This window comes from Manacus candei, unplaced genomic scaffold (genome assembly GCF_025592945.1).
Source record: "Manacus candei isolate 608988 ecotype Guabito, Panama unplaced genomic scaffold, ASM2559294v1 h1tg000015l, whole genome shotgun sequence".
NCBI lineage: Eukaryota > Metazoa > Chordata > Aves > Passeriformes > Pipridae > Manacus > Manacus candei.
The window spans coordinates 20,603,091-20,623,855 of NW_026138063.1; the positions used below are offsets into that span (position 1 = coordinate 20,603,091).

General features: G+C 40.7%; 1 protein-coding gene and 1 long non-coding RNA gene across 10 annotated transcripts in view; one reads left to right on the plus strand and one right to left on the minus strand.

Annotated features, from left to right (window-relative positions):
* The window catches only part of PIK3CB (phosphatidylinositol-4,5-bisphosphate 3-kinase catalytic subunit beta), a 106,423-nt gene extending 85,761 nt beyond the window's left edge, over positions 1 to 20,662 (plus strand). For all 7 annotated transcript variants that reach the window (XM_051782071.1, XM_051782072.1, XM_051782073.1 and 4 more), the window contains 7 exons: positions 5 to 114; positions 426 to 504; positions 5,231 to 5,398; positions 5,827 to 5,950; positions 6,968 to 7,113; positions 7,942 to 8,074; positions 8,534 to 20,662. In XM_051782071.1, the coding sequence (XP_051638031.1) occupies positions 5 to 114; positions 426 to 504; positions 5,231 to 5,398; positions 5,827 to 5,950; positions 6,968 to 7,113; positions 7,942 to 8,074; positions 8,534 to 8,671 (898 nt within the window). In that variant the 3' untranslated portion in view covers positions 8,672 to 20,662. The remainder of the gene's footprint in view (positions 1 to 4; positions 115 to 425; positions 505 to 5,230; positions 5,399 to 5,826; positions 5,951 to 6,967; positions 7,114 to 7,941; positions 8,075 to 8,533) is intronic.
* LOC127468697 (uncharacterized) overlaps positions 15,212 to 20,765 on the minus strand; it is a 72,051-nt gene continuing 66,497 nt past the window's right edge. Inside the window, exons 5-7 of one of the 3 annotated variants that reach the window (XR_007903655.1) lie at positions 19,821 to 19,922; positions 19,620 to 19,721; positions 18,971 to 19,057 (exon numbers count right to left, since the gene is read on the minus strand). This is a non-coding gene — a long non-coding RNA (uncharacterized LOC127468697). Of the gene's footprint in view, positions 15,330 to 17,427; positions 17,573 to 18,970; positions 19,058 to 19,619; positions 19,722 to 19,820; positions 19,923 to 20,765 lie in introns of those variants that run through there. The other 2 variants (XR_007903654.1, XR_007903656.1) reach the window with 2 other exon arrangements.

A 20,765-nucleotide genomic window follows, 5' to 3' on the forward strand; every position in this document is an offset into this window, starting at 1 on the left:
CTAGTGTTGAGAAGTGTAGATACATGGATTCTAAAATGAAGCCTCTGTGGATAGTATACAACAACAAAATGTTTGGAGGAGATCTTGTAGGGATCATCTTTAAAAATGGTGATGGTAAGTAATGCTAAAAACTTTAAATTTTTCCTTTTCATTGCCATGCTTGCACTTAAGCTGTGTTGCTGTGTTTTGCCATAATGTAAAGGTGGATTACTCTAACACTGGTAAACATTCAGCATCTTCTTCTGACTGAGTGTCAGAGTACAGGCATGGCCAGTCACCATGGTGTAATTATGGTTAATGCCACTTGAACCCTTAGGCTCGAGGAGTGTTTTTAGATACCTTTTCCTGAGGGCCTTATGAACTTCAGAAAGTTTGTTTGCAGCACAGTGAGAACCTGAAGCAGCAGTTTCACCCTTTGGTTACAGATCTCCGACAGGACATGTTGACGCTCCAGATTTTGCGTTTGATGGACATCCTTTGGAAAGAAGCTGGTCTGGATCTCCGGTAAGGATCTCTGGAGGGCCAGTTTCTTTGGATGGAGAGTCTACTTTTACAAGTAAAGCTTTCCTGGTTTTAAATACCTTCCCTACTGCCCCCTTTCTAAACATCTGTATGGATGCCCAAAGGTTTCAGTTGTCACAGCTGAGGTGAACCTTCTCTCCTTCCTGCTCTGAGCAGTCCCCTTATGGCTGTTCACACTGACACAGTCACTGTGAGCACCTGCAGTGTAGATGCTGAGTCCCACTTTGTTTGCTTTTGTTGATAAAACACTATTTGGATGTCAGAAGACACTTTTCAGACCAGAAATATCTTTGTGTTTTTCAAAGTCTCCTGCAAAGCAGCTTTCTTACCTTCATATGCTTGCCAAGGTAAGCATTACTTCTTTGTAGGAATATCAGAGTATCCCAAGGAGAAATAGGATCAGGCATTCTTCCATGTTATCATACAACCCTCTAGTTCATGGGGAACGTTTCCACTCAGGTTATGCACCAGTTTTAGGTAATATGATTATCAAATTCTAATTAGTCTTTAGAAAAGTAGTCCTAAAGAAGGCACTGGGTGTCACATTATTATAAATCATTTGGAGGCCATAAATTCAATTTTATATGTCTGTGAAAAGGCTGCGTTTAATTTTTCAGTGTGGGTTTTTTTTTTTAATTCTAGAAATATTTATTTAAATACTTATTTTAGTTTCTTTGAGCTCATTTCAAATGTTTTATGGTTGAAGCATAAACAGTGGGAGCTACTGTTTATGCTTGATGTTAAGTGTTAAGGCACTTAACATCAGCACAGAGAAGTGCAATTATAAACTTGTTACTTGTTTGCTTATAGAAAGGTAGGAATGTGAATTACAAACTGTTTCTGGAAATGTACATTTGTGAGGTGGCTGAGTGTGTGTTAAGTTGAACACTGACTTGAGGAAACCTTAGATAATTTGTCATTATAAATTGACTCTGAGGAGACCAATCCATCATTTAGGGGCAAGGACAGCTTCTGGCAGCTGTGGAACTCCAAATGAGGCATCCTTTGGTTGCTGCCTTCCCAGAATCTTAGTTTGTGATGCCAACCTGGGCCACAACCTGTGCCTAGCAAACAGGAATAGTGATTAGAGTCATCAAATATGCTTCTCCTGACAAAGGCATTTTTTTTAAACTTAGCAAAGGAAAACCAAAAAGTAGCTCTGATGTCCAAGTTTTTTCTTAAAACTCTGAGAAGAAAAAAAAGTAGAAAGGGGAAGTTCCTAGTGAGAATTGAAGTTCTATATTTGGCCTCTTCCATTTATTTGCTTAACTGGGCTTGTTTTTGCTTGGGTATGAGTCATGATCTCAGGCAGAAAAATAGTGTCAAATAGAGCTGCTTTCCTGAAAAATAGTGTCATCTGCCCATACCAATGCTTCTTGCCCTGTATTGTCCTTGGAGGCTTTAGTTTCCCTGAAGGTGTTCATTCCACTTGTGGATACATAATGGATTTTGCACTTGTCAACTCTTCTCCACTACAGAAAGTTTGATAAGTCCATCCAAGTAAAATCAGGGCTTCTTGTGTCACTGGTGTCAGGGCAGAAGCACTTGCTGTTTGCCTCTCCCCATCAGTCATGTTGGGGAGAGCAAATTGTACAGCTTCTATGAAGGGTGGATCAAATGGCAACCAATCCACTGCCATCGAGGAGTTTGGGACGTGATCAGTTCCCTTTTAATGACACTGTGATCCACAGTAGTTTAGTAGTGATTTAAAATTAAATCTTAGCTCAGTCTGCATCTAAGGCAAGCACAATATTCCCAATGGGATTTCTCTTCTCTAGAGAGGAACACTGAATATATATTGATTTTTGAGGTCTCCAAAGCTGAAGGAGGGGAAGTGTTTGTTTGTTTGTTTAACTGTCAACTAATGTGTCTCATGGGTAAACTGGCCTTTTGCCTGTGTGTGTTGTGCTGCCTGGGTTCCTGTGTGTGAGGTCTGCCTGAACAACACAGCCAGGGCAGGGTTAGTAAGGAAAAGGAGATCTGTTTGTGCAGGAGGATGCAGCAGTGCTCCAGAAGGTCCTGGGCTGGCACTGGGTGGACTGTGCATGCACAGCTGAGTAAAACCTGAGGTGCAGATTGATCTGCTTCCCAGTGCAGAGCCAGCTGTGAGCAGAATGACAAATGAAACTTTGAGACAGAAAAACTTTCAACCCCCCTGAAAAGTTACAACTCCTCAAGTTACAAATTCTGCCTGTGAAGTCCTGTGTGGGCATACTCACAGTAGATTGCATAGCTTATTCTACTATTTCCACAAGGAATGGTAAACTATTACAAATCCATGTCACAGCACAGGAGCATAACATGTCTTCCCAGGGATGCTGTGGGGTCTGGGGTGTTGCACCTCTCAGGAAAGTGATCCTTGCATAAGGAAGTGTTTCAACTGCTTTACTTGTATTAGAGCAGCAAAGGTGTGTTAAGGGAAAAACTAGTAAAGTAACAGAGCAACAGAAAATCCTGAATTTCTGGAGTTTGATCTATGTTGACTCACTTTTGCTGTGGTAAATCGTCATAAAAATATTTAATACTTGGTTACTTTTTTGTTTCATGCTTGTTTATTGTGGGGTTTCATTTTCATCTCCCTTATGAGTGAGGTCTGATGTTATGTGGATGTGTATGAATGAAATCAGAATTCACACAAATACTGAAAATGTATTTGTTACAACTACAAGGAATGTCATCTTCTTTAAACTATTGGACCTGAAGTTACAGAGAATATGTTGATAAATTACCAGAATTTGGTGTGTATTTGGAAGGATACTGCTTTGGAGAATTAAACTCTTGAAAAAAAGAACAATTTTAAAGGAGTGGAGAGAAAATTTTCTGTCCTGCTCAGGACTGCAGTATTGATCTGTCCATGGCTTTCACTGGCTTTAAAAAGCAGGGAGTGTATCCTGCTGGCAGCTGTTGAAGTCAGAAAGACCAGAATGAGATGGAAAGGGCCCAGAGGATTTGTCCCTAACTTGACTCCTGTCAAACCGTCTCTCTGACAAGGATGTTTTTTCCTCTGGTTATAAGCACACAGCCCTCAAGGGGCTGAAGGCTTTCATCATTGCTTGCTTTTGAAGGGGAAGTTGCTGGACCTGTGCCCAGTTAAGCTGCAAGTAGGGTGGGTTGAACTGCCATGGAAGAAGGCCAGCGTGCACTTTAACCTGGCAATATTTGGCTCCCATTTGCCGTGTGGTGATAAGGATGGGCTGTGCTTCCTCGTGTCCTGGGCGCTGCCATTGGGTGCTTGCAGACACTGTTCTGTTCCTTGTGAGACCTGCTGGGCTGGGCAGCTGGGCTGGAACTGGGACACAGATCATAGAATAGAAATGGGAAGAGGGTTCCAAGTCTGCACTTCTTTTGTTGTTTTGAAGCTGAGTGTTCTCGAAATACCCTGTTGAATCTGGTTTTCAGTTTGCTTTGTTGCCAGTAGAGAAGAGTCCCAGACTATGTAGTTACTGCAGCTTGTGCTGTTTCAGTTGTGTGTTATCCCTGAGGTAGAGAAACTGCTCAGTTGCTTCATAGCTATTATGGCAAAAAAATGTCATTAATTTTGTATGGAATTTTATTTATTTTCCTTCTATGGCTTGGGATAACAGGCTGTGTCAGTTAGGAGATGAGATTCTGCTTTGCAGCAATGAAATTTAATATCTACTCTATATATAAATAAAAATGACAGCTCCACCAGCAGTACTTTTTCTTTATATATGTATATAAATATATATATACACACATATAGAGATACATATGTACATGTATATGTATGTATATATGCACACACATCAATTTTAATATGTCCTGCAATTGTTTTATACGGCTCTGTAAGTTAGTGAGTGCTAGTCTATAGCTTGTGTACTGCAGTTAGATTTTCGTGGGCATCTGTTCTCTTATACCTGGATTTGCAATCACAACTGAGATAATATTCTTCACCTGAGATGCCTGGCACGAGAACAGACACCTCAATTTGGGATGCAGTGCCTTTGAAGAGTTTGCTATAAGTTTCCATTGCACACACTGAGCTCCCATGCCATGGGGAGTTGGCATTCTGTTTAGCTTTTTGAGCATCTAGAGTGAGAAAACACTTATCTGTTTAGACACATCTCTCCTTAGTTCATATCCTTAACTGTGTCTTATTGTAATGCAGTGACATTGTTGGAGATATTTTTACTAGTCACAGATTATGAATATACAGATATATTCTTAGATACCAGGCAAATTAAGAGATGTATTCTTGTTTTTCATTGGGTTTCTGTGCTTAAATTTAGTAAGAGTTGGGGAACATTTTATGTGTTTATATTTAGAAGGATTTCTAGCATTTTAATTTGAAATAGGAATAAGGGGGGAAAGGAGAAGATCCCTTTTTTTCCATTTACAGAAGTGATTTATCTGGAATGAGCAGGAGTGTGTTGGTGTCTGCCCGGGCAGGAATTAACAAATGCAAACATGAGGCTCCCTCTGTGGGTCGTCCCGTGAAAGTACAAGTAACTGGGAAAAATTAGGCTTCTTAAAATTTCTTTTTTTTTACATATATGTACATAATAGGAAAAATGAATGTTTTAAATGTATTGCTGGTATTTTACCTTCACAAGCAATTCGTGTATGTTGACCTTTGAGAGGTTTACTGTTTAAAGGAGTGTGAGTATTCATCCCCCTCAGAAAATCGATACACTAAAGAAACATGTTGCTCTATCTGATTTTAACATGATTCTGTGTTTCCTTTCAGGATATTGCCCTATGGCTGTTTGGCGACTGGAGATCACTCTGGCCTTATTGAGGCTGTTTCTAGTTCAGAAACCATTGCTGACATTCAGTTAAATAGCAGCAACGTTGCTGCAGCTGCTGCCTTCAACAAGGACGCGCTCCTGAACTGGCTGAAGGAATACAATTTAGGGTAATTTCTACAGTTATTTTCTCAGCTATAGTATGAGCTACAAAATGCCTCTTAAGTTTCTCTTTTAATGTTGAGAGAGGTATGGTTCTTCTCGCAGGTTTGTTGCTAATTATTTTTCTATTATGTCAAATTCTGACTCAGATTCCTGGTGCCCTTGGACCTGGCATTTGCAGCATTTTCACTGTATGTTGTTGAGTTATACTGGATTTGGCAAAACAAACAAACATGGGTCTCAAGTCTTGATGTTGTTGCCTTTTTTATTGCCTATTCTCTATGGCTACTTTTACAGTATTTTTTCTCAAATAAGCCTGGTTTTACAGCATCCTAATGGACTTGTGGTTTATACAAGCAAAAATCCTACTTGGGATCAAGGCATGACATGAATTACCAATAGTGTGAACTAATATTGTTTGTCTTTGTGGTTACAGAGATGACTTGGATCGAGCCATTGAAGAATTTACTCTGTCCTGTGCTGGCTACTGTGTAGCTACTTATGTGTTGGGAATTGGTGACAGACACAGTGACAACATCATGGTCAGAAAAAATGGGCAGGTAAAAAAATCATCCTTTCCCTGGGCAGAATAACAGTGTGCAAGAATTGTCTTGAGAACTTGTAATTTCTTTGATTTCTTGGTGAAATTAAATTCACACATGGTTAGAAATTATGCCTTTGTTCACTGAGAATTGAAGAAAGCTTCAAGAAGAGGAAATGTAATGCTGGTGGAAGGACAGACCAGTGCCTATTCAATAAGCAATTCTGTATCAAGAGAGGCTGTTCTGTAGAGCTTTTTCAGAACACCCAAGAGGTCTGTTAACGGTTCAGATTCATTGAACAAAAGTAATCTTAGAGTGTCTTGCAAAAGACCATCCTTAAAAATTTTGCATTTTGGAGCAGTGCAGTTTCCCTGAAGTGACAGCTCAGCCCTGCAGAAATGTTCAGTGTGGAACCCAGTACCAGCACAATGCTGTGCACTGAGCACCTGGGTGAGCTCTTAGATGTGTATTTTCTTGCTTTGTACTGTAAAACTTGTCTGATTTACTTGACATTATTCTGCCTAGAAAACTAGTAAAGGTTATAAAAGTAAGAGTTTTACAGACATTTGCAGTATTCATTGAAGTTTGTACCTACTGGAAGAAAGCTGAAATGCCCTTATCTTTGATTCTAAAATGGGAGAACTGCCACAGGTTCCTCGAGATTAACTTAATTCTGCTGGCTTTGCCTCTGTCTTTATGTGGGAAGCCCTTGGATATGATGATGATGAGCCTTGTGGGCTCATCCTTGGGCTCATTTTTCTGGGTGATATTGCCAGCAAGACATCTAGTGGCAGACAGCAGCACCATAAACCTCAGATAATATTTGCTGCAGTGGCCACTCATAAGAGCGTGGAAATTATCACTGACTTTAAATCTTGAAATGTTTTCAAACTAACCCCAAGAGTTGAAACCATGGGCTGTGGAGAGTTGCATTAGGAGTTACAACTGTTCTTAATACCAGCATCCTGCAGAGATATTAGAAAAGTGACATATTTCACTGGAGAAATTAACTTCCAATTCTGTTACTTTTTTTAGCTCTTTCACATAGATTTTGGGCACATTCTTGGAAACTTTAAGTCCAAGTTTGGAATTAAAAGGGAACGGGTACCTTTCATACTCACCTACGATTTCATTCATGTTATTCAACAAGGAAAAACAGGGAACACTGAAAAATTTGGTCGGTGAGTGTTACTTTGATCTCTTTGTAACCGAGATAATCTCTGGTGTTAATTTCCAGCACGCCAGGAACCTATCTGGGTTTGGTTTGCACATTTGCACTTGTGTGGAGGTGTCCTAACATGCATTTACTGTCCTGTCTGCTGCTCTACCTGAGCTAGAATGTACATACAGAGTATTTCATAACCAGAAGCTGCAGCTCTGCAGTGGGAAGACGCAGTTCTACCTCCCACAGCAGGAGGTGGCAGGTTTTGCTGGGCTTATTTGTTGTTGCCTTCAGCAGCACTGGGCACTAGGCAAGAGTGCCACAGACTGTTGTTCAGGTGAGGTGAAGCTTTGGCCTTAGGAACGGGCTCCCTTTTGCCCTTCTTGTCCATCAGTGCCCACTCAGGGTGCTACCCCATCCTGACCTTGCTTGGACAGGCATGGAGAGCCATGTGCTCATAATCCAGATGACAGAGATAGGGACAGGTTGGGTTGATATCGAGGGACTGCTATAGAGCTTTTGTTTTTCCACTGTAGGTCCACTCAATAGGATCACGAGGGAATTTCACCTAACAGATTCTCAGGAGATGGGACACTGGCATGTTCTTTCCAAAGAACAGCTGGTGATCTTTTGTGCTGATGTTTTAAGGGCTTGTTGCAGAGCCATGGGATATGTTTGTGAGAATGCATTAAAGGTTCTGCAGACATCTCTGTCCTTTCTGTTCCTGTGTTCCTACAATACGTGTGTTAGACCAGATAACAAATGTTGGAAATCATTGTGTACCTTAGTCCTGTGTGGAAGTTCTGACGTGTTGTGTTCCTTGCATGTGCCCTGGCTGGACACGAAGGTTCCGGCAGTATTGTGAAGAAGCCTACTTGATCCTGCGGAAACACGGGAACCTATTTATTACACTCTTTGCACTGATGTTGACTGCAGGGCTTCCAGAGCTGACCTCTGTCAAGGACATCCAGTATCTCAAGGTAAAGTAAGATTTACAGCTCAGCAGGACTTAGCATTTTTCGAAGTTGGGAATTTTTGATTCCAAGATTAATACGTTTTAATAGTTTTGCATTTCTGCCAAGATTTCCACACAGCCCTCAAAGCTTTCTTTTTCAACTCTATAGAACAAGGTCTATAGTCAGTACTAGTGCTCAAAGGAAACTGTTCCTTTCATGAGTTCAGGGGCCCTGCATCTTAAATGTAGTCTTCTCAGGGGTGTTTCCATCTTGGCTCATACACAAGCATAGACCCATAAAGGTGAAAATCATTTGCTTAATTCTTTTTCAGTTTTATCACTGATGGTACACTGATGGCTCAATGAATAGGTGAAAAAGTGTCAAAACAGGACTAACCAGGATGTGGTTTATGTTGAAAGATGACAGAGGCTTTAACTGTGTTTTTTAAAATTCCTAACAGTACTTGTTCTCCTGTTGTCTTAGGACTCTCTCGCCTTAGGGAAGAGTGAGGAAGAAGCACTAAAACAATTTAAGCAAAAGTTTGATGAAGCACTCCGGGAAAGTTGGACTACTAAAGTGAACTGGATGGCTCACACTGTTAGAAAAGATTACAGATCCTAGAAGACTTTTGCGCTTGCACTAAGCTGAAGGTTAGCTTGATAAGTGTTTTTAGAGGGTATCTGTCCTATGGACCAACGAAACTTCAAGAAGCGTTTGGATAACGCTCTCAGGCTCACAAACAACAGAAAGAAATGGACTGAAATAATTCCTGAGTCTTTTGCACTCTGCTTCTGAATGCTTGATTCCAAGACTGTCTCTAGAAACAGTGAACATCCTGGATAATCAGTTCCTGCTGACTTTGCACGCTGAGAGCTACTAGGCATTTTTAAAAATTCTTTGGTACTTTATGGAGGTGTAAATATTTGTTTTTATACGTTAGAGTAATGTACTCTAACATACTCGGGAGGGTTGAAGACCTCTGACAGAACTGTTCTTTGCTTAAAGTTGGGACTTGAAGAGTAAATTTTTTTTTATATCCTAATCTGGCTAAAAATGACCATATTGTATATATTTTTCATAAGACCTCTGCCCTACTGGCACAGATGCATTAATTCTACTGTAAATAGCAACCACGGTATCACTGTACTGCAGGGAGCTGCCCCACGTCTCGTGCTGCTGCTGAAGGAAGGGTGGATGTCTGTAAGGTGGGGGGAGGACAGGGACATCTTTGAGAATGACGCAGCATCCAAATGTTCAGGGTTGTGCAATTTTGTTCCTCTGACATAACACACACAAAAGAAGCCCTTCAGAATCAGGAAGGTTAAGCCAATTCCAAACGTGCCTGAGAATCCCTCGTTGTAATGGTCTCCCACTCAGCCCCTGGGGCTTTGCCCTCAACACCTTGAGAGGCACATTTGGTTCAGGTTCAGCAAGAAGCTTCTTACAGCCTTACACTGGAATTTGTATCTCAGATTAGTTGTTCCCTGCAAAATGTACTGACTTATGTAAGGGACATTTTCATTAAATATACTACACAAAGTGATTTTTAGAGCCTATGTACCAAAAACCCCAGAACACCAATGTGAAGTCACTGATCTTTTCTCACTGTATTTATTAAAAGCTTGCAGTAATGTTGCTTTATGTTGAAGATGGTTGCTGAAGAAACTGGATTTGTTTTAATTTATTTAGTGAGATACCAGGCTTTTAGGTGCTTAAATGGAGAGCAAATTTGTTATGTGCAATAGGGAACTGCTAGTTCAAAGATGTGACATAATGTTTCCAAACATCAGCAAGAGAAATTTTAACTACTGCTTGTTCTCCAAGGGACACTGGTAGCTCTTGATTCTTGTTGACATTTGAAAGAGAATTAAACATATATATTTACCTTTTGACTAAACAGTTGTTCTGCACAGAAATGTTGGTTTATGTAGGAATTTAGGTAAAGGTGCTTTTACTTTGTTGAGAGTGATTTATTTTTGTTGGTTTGAGGTTTCCTTGTTTCTTTTAGAGGTCAAGGACCTAACTGGAGCCAAGGTGGCAGTCTGCATAGGGCTTTGATTCTCTTGTCCCTCACCCTTTGGGCTTATCTATCCGAAAATCTTCTGCTTCTAGAATATTGTAAAAGTAACAAGTGGTTTGTGGTTTGGTTTTGTTGGGTTTGATTTTTTTTTTTTATACAATATAGTAGCATTAAAAGTGCCATTTCCCCTGGGTTTTATATATATATATATTCTACAGCAGATGGCAGGAAGGCTAAAAAGAAACTACATTGCAGGTGATAACTGAAAAAAGTAATTTCATCCTCGGCTAATTCACAGCATGTAAATTTGCATAAGTAACTGTTCTGGGACACATTGTATTTTTCTGTGAAACAGAGTACTCAGACATCTCTGCTGTGTTGTCTTGTTGAGGGAGACATAACCTTTCCCAGAAGTTTGAGATGAAGTTGGCAAGTTCACCTTGGCTGCTTGGTGTGTGTGGTATCTGAGAGGAGGGAGCATGATGGCATCCTTATATCCATAGCTGGAAAGACAAGTCAGTTCTGTATTCCACCCCAGCCTTCTTGTGGGACTTGGAACAAGTCATTCAAGTCTGTGCCTCAGACTCACTCCTATTGGTAAAACTGGAGGCAGGAGCCTTGACCTCCAGGTGCAGGAACACCTTCCCTCAAGTACCACCAGGATATTGCACAGAATAAAGTTATTTTGTGTTGTGAGGTTTTTTTGGATGTGATTTTTGATGCAGGTTATGAAAGTACTTGAGATAAGCAATAGGATTTCTTCACCATCTTCCTTGAGGAAGGTATTTAGAGATTATTAAGAAACACTACTTCTGCCCAGTATTTGTGTTGGTTAATAGCCCTTGAACGGGCTGTGTTGTGTTTGGTTGTCTTTGCCTTTGCTATGCTTACTCTTGGCAATGAATTACTAAGAATGGGGAGAGGAAGTTAGAGGCCTGTTAAATAATCTGGGTTTGTGTTTGGCAGCAGAGACAATGCATTTTCCTCATGTAAATTGATCTTGCTCTTCAAATAGCTGAGAAGATAGCACATCTCAGAGGAAAGCCTTCCAGGCTGACGTCTCAGGGGCGAACCTGACAGGAAGCAGTGTTTATAGGGTCACCGAGGGTAATTTTGTGATACCTTCATGTTAAGCTCTGAGTGGAGTACTGGTTTGCTGAATTGTATTAGCAAATAGATCACCACTTTCTCTGGTTTTCATCATATTTGCTACAGCCTGTGGTATACAGACTTTGATTCAGAAAACGAACAAATAAATAAATAACTGCTTTGTGAAAAGTTGGAAGAGACAGTCTGTCCTTCGCATTTTGTCATCCAAGAGGAAAAGACTGGAATTTTGGCACATCAATCTATTGCTTATTTCTGTACTTACCTCCCAATATCCAGCTGCAGTATTGAAATGGTAAGTTCGTTTGGGCTGAGTGGGATCATATTATTTTAGACCATTTACAGAATTCAGAAGGCATCAAATGGTCAGATTATAATATGAGAGGTTAAAGATGTTTGTAACAGTAAGGAGAAACATCACCTTTTTAAATGTGGAAGCTTTGGAAAGGATATAGCTTTGTGCAGCTGTAGAAAAGAAACATAAGGTACAACTTTGATATCAAACATCTTCAGTTCAGATGGTCTCATGTTACGGTAATTACTTTTCTCCAGATCTACTTCTAGTCTGCTCTGTACATGTCAACTGAAAAAATTACTTTTCTTTCTCAAGGCCTTCATTGTATCTGGCAGAGGAGAAAGCTACCTAGGCTGCTTTAAAAACCAAAACTGAAATTGGGTATATGCAGTGTATATATTGTATTAATTTATTCTAGTTTTCTTTTGATTGTATGAGTACTTTATGGGTTTGCTTTCTTTACCTTGAATCTTTTGATTTGTGAACAAATGGTGACAACTGCTGCTTTTATACTCCTGCTTGTCCTGTGTTGGATTTCCAGGGAAAGAGCTCCCATGGATTTGCCCCTCACCAGTGGAGTTGCTTCCTTTCCCTTTTATGCTTGTATCAGTTGTGTTGGCAGGGGTTTGTTGATTGTAAAGTCACTCACATTCTAGTGAATGCCTTTGATGGAGCCCATTTGTGTATTTAATATAATAGAGTCCAATATTCCTCTTAAATTTCCTCAAAGTATTGGAATCAGATAATTAAGGAGTACAGGCTCTTAATAACTGATATGTCAGGGTATGATCATAGCTTTATTATTTAGGAATGATTTCAAGCCTAAATCTTTTAAATGTGTAATCAGTATTTCTATTATAATTCTTTCACAATATATTGTATTAATATAATTATGTGTCTTGAGCCGGCTTTAAAATCTAAAACTGAAAGCCTGTGCTCACATAACATGTTCCAGTTTTTGGCAAGTTTTCTTGAAATAATTTTAAAAATTACTTGTCTGGCATAAGAGCTGAGGGGGTGGAGCTGTCCTGATGGATGAGTGTCAGTGGGTGCTGCCATAGAGGTGCCAGAGCTCCCTGGCTCTGGGATTTCACCATTTGCAGGGGCCTGTGGGGTTTTTGGAGACAAATGTGCCTCGTTGTGCCTTGGCTGGGGAGATCAAAGGCTAAGCTCAAGGTAGTGGCTTTATTGCCTGACCTCAATACCACACACACAAACCTGTGTATGACAGGAACAAACATGGTCTCACAGTACCAGGGAGATCTCTGAAGCAAATTCTGGTAGCCAGCCCAGGAAAAGTGCAGTCATTTAACAGCTACTGAGAAAACAAGTACCATATTAGCTTGTTCTACCTCAGCGCATAATGGAAACGTTGTAGTTGTTCTTCCCAAGCTTGACTTCATGACTGATAGAGGAGAAGAGTGGTGCTTCTGCAGTGCTGATCAGGGAAATGATTTACCATGTTACCAGCTGTCCTTCAAACAGGACAGGAAAACAGCATTAACTGGGGGGGAAATGAGAAGAGAAAGTTGCTCCCTAAAATGAGCTGGGTTTGCACATTGCTATTACTTAGATGCCTTTCCAGACTAATAGCCCCTATGAGGAGCTTTGCTGTGTGTCCTCCAGCAAGCCACAAAGGAAATCCCATCCGGCAGATGCTGATAGAACTATCCCCTCTGGAACACTTGGCTAAAAGCTCAACTATGTCAGCTGTTGGAACTGGTTTCACTGTAGTGGACTGTGAGATTTAAAGTAATGCTGCTGGGATGAGCTAGTCCTTCATCCTTTCAGTCTGTCACCTTGCTCTTCCTCAGGTGACTATCTGGAGACGTTTCCTCTGGATTGCTTGATGAAGAGGGATGAGGATGAATAGATATTTCTAAAGTACTGGAGTGGCTTATTCTTGGGAAAGTTGTGAAGGATCACAGCTTAAGAATAGCAGTCCCGGGGACACGTAAAAGGTTAATTCTGGTTTGCCAGGCATTGCTTGGCTTTTATGAAGCAAATGAGCGGAAGCTACAATCAAGCACCATGGAAACATGGTTTCTGAGGGATTAAGGCCCTTGTAGCACAGGGATCTTCTTAAGATCTAATTTCTGGCTTTAGAAGTCTGTGTTTGGACAGGAAGTCTGGGCACTTGCTAGAAGGACACAGAACCAGTGAAGTCTGGGCAGAAGGTTCATTCCTGGTAGCAGTTCATTCCTATTTGTAAATCCTGCCTCAGGTTTTCTCCTACCTATGGTACCTAATGGGCTTTGCCCTTTGGGCAGCTCAGTCTAGTTTCTGAAATGGTCTCTTGCCTAAGGAGCACTGAGTGTTTGATATTCCATAAAGGGAGCTAAGCAGTATTGTTCAAGATACTCTGGAGCACAGGAATGTTGTATATGTGGCTCTGAATTCCTCCTGTTGAAATTGTTTTCTGAGGAGGTGGAAACAAAACACAAGAATGGATGACATAGCTCAGTCAAAGTACTCCCTAGGGATAGAAAAAAAAATTCAGGATTCCAGTCCCCTTACCAAACATTCATTGGAACAAAAATGGAACAGCTCCAAAAGGGGAGCAGGAAGGACACAGAGAGTCCTTAGGAAAAGGATTAATGAAACAAGTCCAGACTTCCCAGCCTGTGTTCTATCTGCTTGGCTAAATAAAAGAACCCTTAATATCACTGGCTATGGGACACTAAGACTGTTTAGCCTGTTACCAACCAAAGAGTGAGGAATTCATCCTGCATATAGAGTTGGCCAGTTGCCATGGGAGGAAAAGATGTATGCTGCTAAACTTGGGCAGAGGCTACTTCCTCCAGAAGGCTACTTCCTCCTTTCACCTGTACTTAAGAATTCCAAAAAGATAAATAGTCTTATGTATGCCTGGACCTTAATGCCACCCACCCCTACCACTGTGTATTGGCCTATTTGGCTCCTATTTGGAGCTGCACTACACAGTTTTAAGAATTACAGTTTTGCTTAAAAATTATAGTTTTGGGTTTAAGAACCTGAAGAAATCTTAAGTACTTTGAGAGTTGTGATCCTTGTTGCTTCTTTTAAGGCAAGATGCTGAATCATAGGCGAGGTGTTGAAAGCCTGTGAGAGGTCAGAAATTCTAGCAGGGTGTTAAGATGTGATCTACAATCCTCATGGCCTTTAGAAAGCCCCCTTCCCCCATCAAGTGCATCCCCCATCGAGTTAGTTAATTTAAAAATAAAATGTTTAATATTCCAGACCACAAACAATACTGAAACATACCAAGGCATTGCAAGTAAGAGTAATGTACCCAATGTTCTGCATGCAATAGTCACGTCCTTCTTTGCAGCTCAGTGGGATAATCTTGTTTCCTGGAGAGAACAAAGAAAACTGGAGATTATTTCTGAAACAATTCCTTGTCCTTAGTAGCTGAGAAACTTTTAGCTTACAGATCTTTGCTTGCAGGGTGCATGCTGGTTAAATTACTGCATGTGCATCTGCTGTGTATAGTATGAGCTACAGTATGGCTGGAATTGCTGATGCTGCACAGGCCGGAGACCCAGTGAGCCTGAGGGATCCAAGCTTTAGCGGTTGGGATGTGGTTGGGTACTGGCAGGGTACCCCCATCAGATCTTTAATCACCCCTCTGCAGTCACAGGTGGGCTGTGGCTCCTCCCCTGTCATAGTGGTCGAGCAGGCTGTGGGCAATGAAGCCGCTCTCCGAGTGCAGGGTCTCGCACTTCCGGCAGCTGAGGATCTCACATTTCGGACACATTTTCCCGGAGTGTGGCTGCCTCAAAGAACAGATTTCCTCCCGTGCTGGCTTCAGCTTCTTGGAGCCTTTCCTGTGTAAACATCTCCTCTTGTCTTCAAAAAGCTGACTTCTTCCCTGAGGGCTACAACAGTCACAAAGAGAGGTGACAAGTTCAGCCTGTGCACTTCCTAGGGCAGCAGAAGCAATTAGTGTGTGATTTATGAACCCTTCCACAGGCTATACCTGTGACACACCAGGAGAAGGTGCAACGTGTGGTCACCTGCAGAAAGCAGGAATGCACAGAAAAAGGGGAGTCTGGCTGTGATGGCAGGACAAACCATTAGTTTTAGAACACAGAATGACTAAAGGATTTCCATCATTTAAACAAAACCATAAACCAGTGATGCCAGCTAGGCAGGATCTTTAATATGCAGCTTTTCTGTGGGTGATTGTGGCACAAGCCTCGTGTGTTTGCATGAAGACAAATTCCATACAGCTCTGTGTATCTAAATTACTGGCATCTGACCTAACAGGCCTCCCCCATACCATCATAAAGGTTCTTTTTCCACTTGTGTGCACTAACAGTGCACACTAATACTGGCCAGTAGATAAGCCCTATATTGCACTGACCTTGAACAGAGATGGAAGAGCTGAAAGAAAAGGTCTCTTGATCAAATTATATACCATTGTATTTCATATAAAACAGTGCTTCAAAATCAAGCAGCTAACCTACGTAATCCTTTATGAGAGCTCACAAATCAGTGCTGAACTGTAGAAATGATGTGATTTGGCTGTACCACTGTGGGAGTTCTGTAGGCCCTTGTGGCTTGAATGTGTTTAAAAACTACTGCCATGCAATGTGTCTGTAGAAATATCTCCAGTAAGGTCTGAAGACTGACTCTGTCCATTAATGTGAGAGCACCATGGGAGGAGGTTCCTACATTCTTGTTGAATTTCTTTTTAATTTTTTTTTTTCAAACTGGGGAAGTCCGTATTTATCACTGACACAGAAGGATCAATGTCTGGAAAACGTGGTTTTACTGCTTTGCATTTGTCTGCCCCCCGAATGCACGCTTCAGTGAAATTAGGAATAACAGAGAATACTCACAGATGTAATTCACTTCTTGGATGTTTGACTATGTTTCTAGTCCAGTTCCTTAGCAGTGCAGCAAGATAAATCCCAAAGCCAAGCCCTTGGTATTAGTTGTGCTGCAATTAGATCAGTCTGAGAGAAAAATGTGGCTCTCAGGTTCATTTCTGGCTAGTGTATTTTAATCTTATGTCGAGCCTGTAACCAGCTGCTGTGGCTATCAAGCTTAATGTAGTTAGCTGAGTAATTGTGGAGACTTGCGTGCACTTCCTCCTGAGACGGTAATTTCATAATAATTATCAAAGACAGACTCTTTGTAGGAGATCTGTAGGGAATGCAGGTCTTGAATGAGAAAAAACAATTTTTGGAAACCCCTCCTGATCTTAGCATGATGCATACACTCAGTTTAATTTGTGTTAAGGAAGAATAATATGAATAATATCAAGTAGAAAGACCCAAAAAGAGAATTTCAAACCCCACATGGATGATTATAATGGCTCAAAACTAATACATGCACAAAGCAGTAAGCTCAAACTCACTTTTACCTCTGCTTACTTTTGTTGAAAAAGGAATAGTTTTGCATTGCTTGTCTTTTTGTTTTGTTTTTCCTTTTCTCCTTCTAACCGAAAAGTAGTAAGTATACAGGTACGATTGTAGGAACACAAGCAATAATTATGCTCTGATTCAAGAAACTTAGTAGCACTGACTTTGTTGGACAGTGATTTTTGGTGCTGCCCATACATTGCCATTGCCCATTACACCCTGGAGTTACAGCTGTCAGTGCAACAAAAGCTGCAGCAATGTTACTCCCAGACCAGTGTCCTGGGTTGTCGGGCTGGCAGTGCTAGTGTGTATCTGGAGGAACAGAGATGCTGCCTCTCTGAATCTCTCACTGGAAGCATTGGGATATGGTTATAAGAGGAACACACAGACACACAAGGTTTGGAGACATTCCTTTTGTGTCTACTTCTGCCAGTGACTTCCTAGTTTTTAGGTCAAGTTGTTTAATTAGTCCATAACTGTTTCTGAAACAGTTAATACAGCAGAGCTAACAAAAGTGTCTGTGTGGCTCTTCCAGAGCTGCTCTGGAAATACTTACAAAATTTCTTGGTTAAAAATGTATACAAAATATAATCTAGGATGTACTTACAATTTATTCTTAGGAGACCCAGAGAAAAGGCTCAGTCCAGAAAATCTCTTCTTAAATAGCCGCTCTCGCTTTTTTCGGCCGTGCTTCCCATCTCCTGCGCTTCCTTCCATGAGGTCCTTCTTTCCTTTGTGCCAGCTCATTTTATCTGTCATAACAACACCACTTGCTTAGATGAAAACAGAAGTCTGAGTAGCTTTTCAAAAGCCTCTCCCTTGCTTGTTGTACCTGGCGAAGTCTGGATGTGTTACTCTACCTGCAGAGGGTCCTGGTTACACGGGAGGTTCAGTTGAGATCGGGGAGCAGCTGCTTTCCATCAGATGAAGCAAATACCTGCTCTGAAAAATCCTGCAGACACAAGGTGACTCTGACTATTCTTGCTCTATTCCACGTAATTATGGAAAGTAGGCTTGGACATTAAACATAATGAATATTTCCCTCTACATGCTCTCTTTCATGATGAAGCTGGTTTCTTAAACCAAGAGCAGAGGCGGCTCGTTTGATAGAAGCGAAGAGTCAGGAGCCAGTGAAACAGCTTTGTGCAGAGAACAGAAGCAGTGAAACAAATGTGAGATGGAACAAACGCTGCAAACAAAAACCAGAACCCTGAAAAGATGAAGAACCAACTGGGGATTTTAGTTAAGGATTGGAAATTGTTTCCTTTTTCTTTTGATAAAGCAGTTGATTAGGCTGCATTTCCGCGTTGTGATGCTTTGTCTCCAAGAATTATCCCTTTGGCCTCTCTGATTGAATTAGTCTCTCTGTGCTACATTTGATACTTGGTAATTTCATTAACTTTTGGTTGCTTGACTTGGAGGGTCATTTTCACCCCCTCCTATGTCTATTGTCTTGTTCCTGCCTGTTAAAAATATTTTCCACAAATCTTCTATACAAAATAACACAAAGTTTGTGGGCTTAAAAACAAAATTGACAATCATTTTGAACTTTTCTGCTTTTACTCTTCATCTTTTCTCTCCTTATATGCTGCTCTCCCCTCAATCTCTCCCAGCCTTTTAAGTACAGTTCTCCATAACCAGTTCATACCTTAGGACACACACAGGCAAGAGTGACTGGGACTCACTGTACAAATGCTTTGCAGGATCACACCTTGAAACAGTTTTAAGTTGTGTTATAATCATTTACCAAAATTACACGGTAATACACATTAACAAGAAACTAAATTCCTTGAAGGAACATAGAGTGACACACCTTGCTGCTCAGGCTTGGTCATGAGAGACCCAGTGTTTTAACAGAACCCAGGTAAGTCAGACTTGTATATCCCACAGAAATGGCAGAAAAGACCATTTATGAAAGGAATTACAAACAGTTCACTGACCTGTAAAAGGAAACTGTCACTAAAGTATTACTAAGATGTGAAGGAATAGAAGTTGAGAATGAAAGAAAATTTACACACCTCACAATTACAGACTTTGGGGTTTAACTGGTGACAAAATAATCTGCAAATTCAAGACCCATTTTAGGCATACAGTGGTGCTGAGGTGAAGCTCTGCAGAACAGAACAATCTGTGTCTAGTAAAATCAGCAACTGGGGAGGCAGACATCTACCTTGCTTCTGAGAAGGGAGCTTCAAAGGCTTCTCACTGAAGGGTCTTTCAGTACTGATACCACTTGTCTAAAAGATCAAGAGAAGAAAATGTAACATTGAAAATAAACATGTAAAAATTGGTAACAAAGCGCTGAAGATACTCAGATCTTTTTTTAAGCCTTTTAGACAATTTTTGAAAAATTATACTTTGGACATGTACAGTAGTTAATTTCTCTTTTAAAGATGAATTTGTCTGGCTATGAGGAGTGTAATTAGTTCTAATGATGTGAGGGGAAATCCTTCTATACTTTAACTATCTGTTTAAAAGTGTTACCAAATCAGATCAAATCAAATACCCAGTATTTGAATAATTGATTTATTTGCCTTGCTTTTCTTCTCTGCTTAAATCTTGTGAAACTTGACTACCATTGCTTTCTATCTACCAACCAATTGTTCTCACCTTTCTTATCTAGCACTAATGGAGTTGTTTTGTTAATGACTCTTTAAAATGGGGATCGTACTTGCAGATCTGGGAGAAAATATGTTTCCTTCAGATGCAGATCATATATCAGCAATGGACAACATTTTCAGGAACCTCATTGTTGTATCTGTAGGTTGTCTTTAGTTCATTATAAGCAAGGTGTAGTACCTGCAAGACTTCAGATGCCAAAACTGATCTGCACAGATGCTGGTTGTTAATGGCTTTCATTTCTGGATGTCCTGAGCCGTATATTGATGGCTCTGAAACTGCCTTCATAGATAAAATTTGACTTCAGAACAAAATATGAATTATGAATGGGGTAAAAAAAACAACAGCAACAGTTTACAAAAGACTGATTGTTTTCCCTACCCAAGACTAGCAGGCTGAAGATGCAGGAAACTCTCTTCCAAAAGCAGAGCATTTCCATGGCCATCCCTCCAACTGTCGCAGCCATGATTCAGCTGTTGTCCTCTGGAGTAAAAGTGCCAAACAGAATAAGAGGTAAAATCTTTGTGGCAGGGACTGTCATGCAAACACACAGAGTAAAAGATGCCAGACAGGAAAGGATGTCCGGAGAGAGGAAATTACATGAATAGCAACTTGGGGAGAATTTCTTGGTGTCCGCACGATGCAGCTTTTCTGATCCACTTGCGTGTCTTAAATGAATTTTCAGCTATTGGAACTAATTCTGATCATATTATTTTGCCACCACAGGGTGTCTCTGCATGTCTTCTTTCACCAAAGGCTTTGGTAGCCTTTAATGGCAGTCTGTGAGCTCAAGGAAATGTAGGGCTAAAGGAAAATGTCCCCCAGTTTAGCTGTGAATTTTCTTCAGGATCGCGATCTTGGATTGGAGTGGTGATGCCTTCATTAGCTGGTAGGAAATTCTTTAGCAGCCACAGTCCAGTGATGTTATTTAATTTGGTTTTGAGAACTCTCCTGTATAACATCAGAGAAAGCTGTGGCCATATGCTGTGGTACACTGTTCCAACTTCAGCTCATCCTGCACTCTTTTCACAAGGTTTGAGGTATTATTCCTGTACTGACACGTTTCTATTAATTTTTAATTTTTCTGACTGCCATTTCGCCTTTATGCTCATGGGTGTATTTTCTGCTCCCCTTCAGTCAGGATAAAGTGGCATGAAGTCAGCATAGACACTGTATCATGTGCCCTGGATAGTTTGTATAATAAAACATTTTAATAAGTTGGGTTTGGAGTCTTCCAGGGGATTTTTTTTGAGTCTTTTGAGCTTTGGTCTGGCATCAATACTTGTTCCACCCTCCACATAACAACATGAAGTGATAGCACAGAAG